Source organism: Alexandromys fortis, unplaced genomic scaffold (assembly GCF_014885135.2).
Source record: "Alexandromys fortis isolate MF-2015 unplaced genomic scaffold, M_Fortis_MF-2015_v1.1 scaffold_331, whole genome shotgun sequence".
Lineage (NCBI taxonomy): Eukaryota > Metazoa > Chordata > Mammalia > Rodentia > Cricetidae > Alexandromys > Alexandromys fortis.
In genome coordinates, this window is record NW_026068215.1 from 724,911 (window position 1) to 734,876 (window position 9,966).

The 9,966-nt window shown below is 39.8% G+C and overlaps 1 protein-coding gene across 1 annotated transcript; it reads left to right on the forward strand.

Moving 5' to 3' along the window:
• Positions 1 to 3,129: 3,129 nt before the first annotated feature.
• Tmsb15a (thymosin beta 15A) lies at positions 3,130 to 4,244 on the forward strand. Its single transcript, XM_050130392.1, has 2 exons — positions 3,130 to 3,230; positions 4,202 to 4,244. The coding sequence occupies exons 1-2, from the start codon at positions 3,130 to 3,132 to the stop codon at positions 4,242 to 4,244; spliced, it is 144 nt and encodes a 47-aa protein (XP_049986349.1).
• The last annotated feature ends 5,722 nt before the right edge of the window (positions 4,245 to 9,966 follow it).

A 9,966-nucleotide genomic window follows, 5' to 3' on the forward strand; every position in this document is an offset into this window, starting at 1 on the left:
GTATATTCTGATCATATTTCTTTCCGACCTCCATCTCTTCCCAAATCTTCTCTGCCTCTCCACCCATCTGACTCCAAGCCTTCCTTCTCTCTCTACTTTGAAAACAGATAATTTAAAAAAAACCAACAATCCAAAATTTAAAATTCAGGTCCTCATTCTTGGGCAACAAGTCCTTTAGCCAAAGAACCATCTCCTCAACTCAATATTAAAACATGTTATTTCTTTTTTGGGCTTAATTTTATTTATAATTCTTTCTCTTTCCCTCCTACCTTCCCTCTTCCCTCTCTTCCCTGCCCCCGTCTCTCTGTGTGTTTCTGTGTGTGTATGAGTGCAAATTTTACCAAAGTTCAGAAATTGGTATCAGATCCTTGCAGCTAGAGTAACAAGTGGTTGTAAGCTATGAGTTTTGGTTGTTAAGAATCAAATTTGGGTCCTCTACAAGAGAAGATGAGCTTTTAACCACTAAGCCAATTCTTCAGCACCAAACCCTGTGTTTCTTAAGTCGCTATTATAACAAGGTTTGCGAAGCCAGAAACATTGGGGTTAGAGGAAAACTGTAACACTAATCTATGCCCATAAAAATCAATAAAAATATGCCTAATAAAATTTCTTATATATTAAGAAATATTATAACTGAATATAGTAACCCATGTAGCCTCTGGTTTATTTTAAGTGAGACCAGTGTTTTTTTTGTTAAAACTTTTATTTATTTATTTATATATTTTGTTTTTTTGACACAGGATTTCTTTGTCTGCAGTCAAGTGACTATTCGTGGAATAAAATGTCAAACATAATTTTCTGGAGGATAGCCTAGTTAAAAAATAAGAAAGGGATTTCTTTGAATTGATTTTGTAAAAGAAGATTTAGCAGAGTCAAGTATGATGCATGTTTATTATTAGAAAGTTTTGATCACCCTGGGGCAGTCCTCCCTGAATTAAGCTTCTAAAAAATAAATTTGTGGTGTAGGAATTCCTTCTCTTTGTGTGTAGCTTTCATTGGATAATGAATAAAAAAACTGACTGGGCCTAGTTGATAGGACAGGACTTAGGTAGGCAGAGTAGACAGAGCTGAATGCTGGGAAGAAGGGCAGAGTGGCAGATGCCATGGATCTCCTGCCTAAGATGGACGCTGGTTAGAATATTGCCAGTAAGCCACAGTCACGCGATACACAGATGAACAAAAATGGGTTAAATAAAGATGCAAGAATTAGCCAATAAAAAATTAGAGCTAATGGGCCACTCAGAGTTTAAATGAATACAGTTTCTGTGTGATTATTTCGGGTGTAAGATAGCTGTGAGGCTGCTCTTCCTGTTACAAAATTGTTAATAGTAAATTTCATTGATTAAATGTTGTGAGAAAATATTACTAGCCCAATGACTCCTCTCTCATCTCAATTCCCACACAGTAGAAAATGTTTGTCTTTTTTTTTTTTTTTTGAGACAGGATCTCATTATGCAGATCTGGCTGTCCTGGAACTCACTATGTAGACCAGGCTGACTTCTCACAGAGATTCACCTGCCTCTGCCTCTGTGTGCTGGGAATAAAGGACTGTAGCACTCTGTCTGGCTAAAATATTTGTCTTTTTAGATGGCAATGATTTCCAACTGTTATACAAGGAGGTGGATACTGTCATAAAGACTTTGTCCCCACTATCAAATACAGTCTAAATACCTACATTTTTAAGCACAGAGGTCTTAAAATTGAACAAACTCTGACACTCACAAAATTATAAGCTGGAAAGAGGGCACAGCAAGCCAGGGATGTTGACCAATCAGAAAAGCCTTGCATAACACAGGGTCTGAAGTCACAGGGGGATGGGCGGGGCAAGAGGCGGGCGTCCTGTGGAGTTTATGAACTCAGGGCTCTGCTAGGCCACACCAGTGAGAGCCACTCTCTAGTAGGGCACTCAGCCATTGATCTACCAGACATCTTGTACCACACATGTGAGAACCTGGTGCCCTGGAGGACCAGGCAAGATGGGGCCTGCCGACATTCAGGTGGTAGTACTTTGTGGCTGAGGGAATCCCATTTCGAAGTCCACTTCACAGTGGCTTTGTTTCCCCATGTTGCTGTCTGGAGCGGGATTCTGGGGGTCCCACCTTAGAAAGCCCAAGGGGACAGGCAACTTGATGGAAGGGCAAAGGCCAGGAGTAGAGTTGAGGCAGGCACAGAGCAATAGGGCACAATCCTTTAGGTTTAATTCTCATCCTTTTGTCCCTTAAACTGGGCACTGGACAGTGACAAGTTATTTGTAAATGGCACAATTCAGACAAATGACCCTGGCCTGCACTGCGGTTATAAATGTGTGAATTCCAATTTTCCCAGCTTTGAGATTGGTGATGTTCACCTGGTAAAGGAGGGTCTTAGGATATGCTTGACTAAAAGAGTTTGAGAGGTGGAAGCTGGAGGTGGGGTGGGGTGGAGGGCTCTCTGTCTACCCTGGTTACTAGATTGTGTCCTAGCCCTGCTAAAATAGAACCAGGTCCTGGCTGAAGAGCTCTGTCTTCTTATCATTGGAACTAGGACTCAGCTGTATTTGGCATTTCTCCTTCTAATAAAGCTTTTGAGTCTTGATCATAAATAGCGAGTTTTCTTTTTTCTTTTATATACTCTCTAAGGTTACAAGAAGGTATTATGAAATTTGTAATTGGCAATGACTAGGTTAATCCCTTCCCTGTCTTATTGCAGTGTTCTAATATACTGACTTTGGACATTCAATAGAAATTAGTACAGTGATATGTGCCTCTCTTTTAGTGTGTGATGCTCACCATCATTCCCAAATCCCCTAAAAGTAGCTGACTGGAAAGTGAAGATGCTCATAGTCTCATTTTACCTTTACTGGGATTTTAAAAGTCAGGCTTTTATTTTCCCCTGGGTTTCTAGAGTATCTCAGTTTCTGGAGCATCTTCATCTGCTGTCATTTGCTGCCACCAGAAATGGACTAAAGCTTTGCAATCAGAGTACACTAAGAAAACATGACTTTCTAAGACTGACTGTTTCCTTGTTGAAAATCACAGTGCAAAGTATTCATTGATATTTTGAATTTTTATGAATTTTAATTGTTATTCCTAATCTGATCATAGTTCTAGCAGGTAACGTTTTGTTGTTGTTGTTGTTCTTTTAGTCAAGATGGCTGACAAACTGGACATGTCGGAAGTTGAAAAATTTGACAAATCAAAACTGAAAAAAATTACTACCGCAGAAAAAAATATGCTTCCATTGAAGGAAAGTAAGTCATGGAAGTTTCTAGTTGAGAGGAACAGTGGTGAAAGTTGGCATAGTCACTTAACAAACCTATGCTGTATTAAAATTGCAAAAACCTAAGTAGTAGTAAGAATTATGATAATTAATGCAGCAATTAAAATATCAAGTAATTATCTTTTTATTTAGATAATGTACATGGTTTGTATGCTAGGTTACAGTAATAATGGTATCATAGACTCATTTCTTCTTACAAAATTACTAAAATTATATTAAAGCTAATTTTGGAATATGGGATGCGGTACTATATAAATCTCGATTTTGCCCAGGTTTTATTTTAATGTGAATGTTACACATTTTTCAGGATGCAACAGTTTGAATCTATGCTTTAACACACAAAAACTGTGCAAACTATAGTTTTAATCTTCTAGAAATAGCTATAAAATAAGGTGGAAGACTAAGTTTAGAGTTTGTGTGTGTGTTCCAGCTTCCCAGATTTAAAGGATCAATTTGCTCTTCAGAATAACAACCTCCTGGAGAAACTCAAAGTGAATTTTAAAAGCTGAGTGGCATTTTCATCTTGTCAGCTCTAATTGAGAACTCAAGAATTCAAAAAATCATCTGAAAAGATGAAACTTCCTAATTGTATACAGATAAACCGAAGAAAATTCTTACTTTCTTCTCATTCCTAGAACACTCTGTGGACAATAACAATATTTTATCAATATTTTAAATCTATTACTTAAATATAAACTTAATATATAAGAATATATAGATTATTGTAAAGTCTTCAAGTGCTCTAACACATACACACCTCCACTATGAAGATAAGTGGTTAGGGCTTTTGCATTCAAAGGCATGTTTATCAGCCTTCAGTGACTTAGTAAAGCTATTTTTGAGAAGAAACCTAACATAATATTAAGAAAATCAAAAAAAAGAAAGAAAGAAAAGAAAGAGGAAAATCCCTTTTAATATTTCTTTTTCTATTTTTCTTTCCCTATATCCAACAGGAGAAGGAGTTTGACAAAAAGACCACAAAATGAAGATCACATTTGAAAAATAAACATCAACATTGCCAAACAATCTTGGTTTCAGGAGTGTTTTGTTTGTTTGTTTGTTTTTTGTAAACGTATGTGTTTCTAGAGATGCATGACAATTGCTGAAGGCCTCTTGCCTATACCTGATAGTTAAGTGTTAATCAGTAGCCAGTTAAGCAGTGATCAGGAACAGGCATTCCCTTTGTTTTTAAACTTCCTCATTGATGAACAAATTACAGATGGCTGTTGTGGGAAATTTGGTCAAAAGTGAGACCCCAGCTCTCTAGCACCCCTATATCCAAGGAGTCTGGAAAGATCGGAAGCATCATCCCAGTCCCTGGCATCCATCCTAAGCCCCTTCCCCCTGGGAGTTGCCCTGGTTCGGACTCCACCTCAGGGAAGACTGCCAAGTGCTGACCCTCTCCAGGAAGGGTCAGGACCACTCTCACAGGCTAGTTAACTTATGGTCCCAGGTTGTGCACGGTCTCTCCCTGTCTCCCCACTCCCTTTCCCCCTCCCCGCCATGTTCCCCACAACCCAGGAGCGTTGCAGTCATTAAATGTGGTAATCTTTGATTTGGTGTAATCTGGTCTAATTGAAGTTATTTTGCATGGGTGGAAAGGGTAGTCTTATGATTTTTTCTAACAGATGTAGGTTTCCTACCAAAAGGATTTGTTTTTCTGACGTGCACAGGGACCAGGGCCACGTGCTATAAAACACCCTTCCTGTACACCCTCTCCGCCAGACTGGATCGACTTCATCTTGGGGAAGTCTTTTTTGCTTATGCTGAACTTGCACATCCGTGTTCACTGTGGCTATAGTCACAAATGTTAAATGAAATCAGACTAGATGTTCATCAATAGTTAGATTAATAATGAAATTAGGCTCTCTCTCTCAGAGAAAGAGAGAGAGAGAGATTTTAGAGAGATTTTATTCAAGTAAGTATTTAATTTGCAGGACAGTGGATGTAATTGAAAAAATATACTGAGTAAGGTAACCCAGGCCTAGAAAGAAAGAAAACTATATGCCCTCTCTCATATGTAGACCTTAGCTTTTTTGTTTATTTAAATTCGAGTGTCTCTAAAGGCAAGGATGCTGGAGAAAGGCCATTATGGGTGGGGAGAGAAGAGGGCTTAAATGAAGTATGAGGGAGAACATTGAAGATTCAACAATTAGAGTGGGGCTTAGAAGGGGTTAGGGAAGAGAGGGTAAGGGATGGCTAGCCAATACTATATGCTGGGAGCCGATTTGAGTGGCTGCCATTACAATATGGCATTTGGTCATGGCCTCGCTTGATAAGGTTGCAGTTCTTCCACCAGAAAACAGGATGAGTTGTTGTGATCTAGCTGCCCACACTTCCCCTGACCAGCAGGAGAACTTCCTTGTGGTCTGTAATTGACAGGGATGTTCCCCTGCTTTCTTTCCAGCCGGTGGGTCTCCAGAAAAGCAGTTAAAGTATCAAAGTATCAAAGGTTGCTAGGCAGACTCCCTATATAAGCAGCTGCAAATCAGAGCTTGGGGCCCCTTGCTTTCTGCTCTCCCTTCAACCAAGAGGCTCCAATAAAGCGTGATTTGAGAAGAATCCTCGTCTGGTGGCTGTTCTTTCCTGCTGGTCAGGGAGTTCGCCGCAACTATATTGCAGATTTTTTTTTTTTTTTCGAGACAGGGTTTCTCTGTGGCTTTGGAGCCTGGCTGGTCTCGAACTCACAGAGATCCGCCTGCCTCTGCCTCCCGAGTGCTGGGATTAAAGGCGTGCGCCACCATCGCCGGGCTTCGCCGCAACTATATTTGCATTAAAAAGCCATGTAGAGCCGGACAGTGGTGGCACACTACTCTTCATACTGGGTCAACTTGCCCCCCAGCCTTAATACAAGGGGAAGTGCTTAGTCTTACTGTAACACGATATGCCATGTTTTGTTGATACACATGGGAGACCTGCCCTTTCCTAAACAGAAAGGAAGGAGAAGGGGATTGGGGGGTGGAAACATAGGGTGGATTGGGGGGACTTGGAGGAGAGGAGGGAGGGGAAGCTGTGTCCAGAATGTAAGATAAGTAAATAAAATTGTTTTTTAAAAAGCCACATAGAAAACTACTATTTTATAAGCTAATTGAAAATCAAGTTTTTGAAAGTATTTGAACAGAGATACTCTGCATATATACAAATAATGCTATTTCTAGAAGTCATGAGCTATTAAACAAAAGCTCCAGGAGCTGGAAAATGGATAAGAAATCTCTTGTAGAAGACCTCAGTTCAGTTCCCAGCAGCTGCCTTAGGAAGCTCGCAAATGCCTGCAACTCCAGCTCCAGAGGAATCTGATGCCTCTGTCCTCAACAGGTATCTGCAATTGTTTGTACACACACACCACACACACCTTAGTGCCAGATATCAGGTACCTCACTATGAGTTGCTGATCTAAGAAGCCCCATTGGTTTCCCGAAAAATACACCCAATTGCTATTGCTTTCGGTTATGCACCAGAATTAGAAATTAAGCCTCTACTGCTAAAGACATTCAATACTTTGATATTTTGGTCCCAGACCTCAAGGAAGCAAGCTGGCAGTGAGCTGAAAGCTTCCGACATGCTAGCCACCTGTCCTAATGCCAAAGGGAGTGATTCATTCTAGTGGAGAAAGAAAAGTCATCGATGGTTTTATGCAGCTGTGAGCCCTGTAATCGACATTATTGGCATGTTAGGAAATATTCCCCTGATGTTGCAATAGCAGAATGACAGTTACTTGGGGCATGAACTACCTTGGTTGTATTTGAAGCCTGTTTCACAGGAAGGAATCTATGCCTGGTATTAGAATACTGGCCAATACTCCGTGGTTAGGAAAGTCATGTGTGCAAGGTGGAAATTTCTGCTGCTGTCTTGCTGAATAAACATGATCAAGATTGTTTCTAAATATATATGGATTATATTTAGAATGGTTTGGCCTGGAACTTGTTATGTAGACTAGGCCTGGCAGCAAACTCACAGACCTGTGCCTGCCTCTGCCTCCAGACTGCTGGAATTAAAGGCATAAACCAACCACATCTGTCCTAAATATTTCCATTTCTATCCATACAATAGTGCTTCTCTCATCCTTCTTTTCAGCCGGGCAATGGTGGTGCACACCTTTATTTCAAGTACTCAGGAGGCAGAGGCAGGCAAATCTCTGAGAGTTCAAGGCTAGCCTGGTCTACAGAGCGAGTTCCAGGACAGCCAGAGATACACAGAGAGAGACCCTGCCTCTAATAGACAAACAGACAAATAGATAGATAAATAAATAAAGGAGGGAAGGAATGAAGGAAGGTTTTTTTTTTGCAGTGTATGACAATGAAGAGATGTGTAGATGTGTAACTGGTCAAAGAACTAAAAATAACTGCTTGTTGATGGCTCATCTCCAAATGGAACATCTCCAGTTCCGTTCCAAGGTTCAGGGATCATTGCAGAACTGGGGGTAGAAAGAAAATAAAGGCTGGGTGTAGGATACATGCTGTGAAATGCTGTCTATCTTCTGGAAGTGATACGGCTGTTCCACCTATGGATCCACAGTAGAAAATGGAAGCTGGGTGTAGGATAAATGTGGGAAACACTGTCTATCTTCTGGAAGTGATACGGCTGTTCCACGAAAGAACCCTCAATAGCTGTATTTTCAAACTGAAGAAAAATGGCACAAGATGAGACCAATAAACTTTTCATGATGAGTGGTTAGAGGGAAATGAAGCACCAAGGCATCTGAGAAATCCATGGTGGTGATTGGTTTCTGGGGGATGAGGAGCCATTATATTTGATATTATAGCCATTGCTAACTTGTCCATAGTATGGTTCATAGCCTCCCAACTGTGCTCATGCAAGCAATATTAATTATATTTACTAGGTCACAAACATAGAAACCTCCAAATAACAATAATAAAATACTTGAAAGTAGGATTGAGAACTTACTGGAAAGAAAATGTATAGCACCAGTGATGGGTGATGAGACAAGACCATAGGGGGTAAAAATTCAAATATGTTATACATTTGTATGGATTTGTCAAAGAAAAAAAACACTTCATTGAACTTACAAGAAAACAGACATCAAGACCATTGAAATAGGATAGATAATACAGGCATAAACCCTCACAGACACAGTAAAACCTAATTTTTGACTGTTAAAAAACTTAAACATTCTTATCCATCATAGAAATGCAAATCAAAAGAACTCTGAGATTCTATGTTATACCTGTAAGAATGACCAAGATCAAAAACACTAATAGCAGCTTATGCTGGAGAGGATTTTGTGTAAAGGGAACACTTCTGCATTGCTGGTGGGAGTGCAAGCTGGTATAGCTCCTTTTGATATCAGTATGGAAATTTCTCAGAAAACTAGGAAACAACCTTTCTCAAACCCAGCAATACCATTCTTGGGTATATATCCAAAGGATGCTCAATTTTGTCACAAGGACATGTGCTCAACTATGTTCATAGCAGCTTTGTTTGTCATAGCCAGAACCTGGGAACAACCTAAATGCCTTTCGACCGAAGAATGGATAAGGAAATTTGGTACATTTACACCATGGAGTACTACCCAGCGGAAAAAAAATGACATCTTGAAATTTACAGGAAAATGGGTGGATCTAGAAAGCATCCTACTGACTGAGGTAACCCAGACGCAGAAAGACAATTATCATATTTACTCACTCATAAGTGGCTTAGGCATAAAGCAAAGAAAAACCAATCTACAGTTCACAATCCCAGAGAACCTAGACAACAATGAGGATCATAAGAGAGACATACATAGATCTAATCTAAATGGGAAGTAGAAAAATATAAGATCTCCTGAGTAAATTGGGACCATGGGGACCATGGGAGATGGTAGAAGGGGAGGGGAGGAAGGGAAAGGAGTGGAGAAAAATATGTAGACACTTTAAAAACAATAAAAATGCTGTTAAAGCTGTTAAAAACATGCAATTAAAGAAAAGACAGACTCCTTAACAAATATGGGAGCCCACATGTGATTCAGTTTCCATCTGGAGTCAATTCTGACTTAAAAGTCATTTGAGTTCAAGCTTGCCTGCTCTGCCTGCATCCTTGAGGGATATGAGAAAGATCTGATTACGCCCATGGAAAGAGCATTTTGCCCATGGGAAAAGAACACATTATCTATTAAGAAGTAGAAAGCAGAAACTGCTTGCCGCTAGCAGAATTCACAGGAGTGATATGAACCTGCTTATGCTTTCTCCCAAGGACAGTGCAGGGAGGAGGTTAGCTGACTGTACAGCTCTTTGTTCTGCCTTCTGCCCTTAATCTGTAAAAATGTAAGTTCTGAAATAAACTCTGGGCTCTTTGGCTGTTTTGACATCACCAAACAGACCTCCTGATTCTATCCTGTGTTTTCTGTCTCAGTTTCTTCCATCTGACATTTCATCATCCATGATCCAGGAAACCTAGCTCACTTTGTTTGAGCAGGCTCCGACATAAAAACTAAAATAAAATAAAAATCATGTTATTTTTAGGAAATTGGGTGGAATAAAAATTTTTGGTGACTTTGTTGAGAGTTTTATATATTTATTTAGTGAATTATAGGCATTTCATCCCTTTTGTTTCCCCCTTCCTCTCCCATTGAAACCCTTCTTTCCAACAAATCATCCTTTCATGTCTTCTTTTTGTGCATAACCCACTGAATTTAATCAGTGAATAAATGGTCCACCTCTCTTTCAACAACCATTAATTGTCAACAGTCTCTAAGGGCCAGTTGGAACTTCA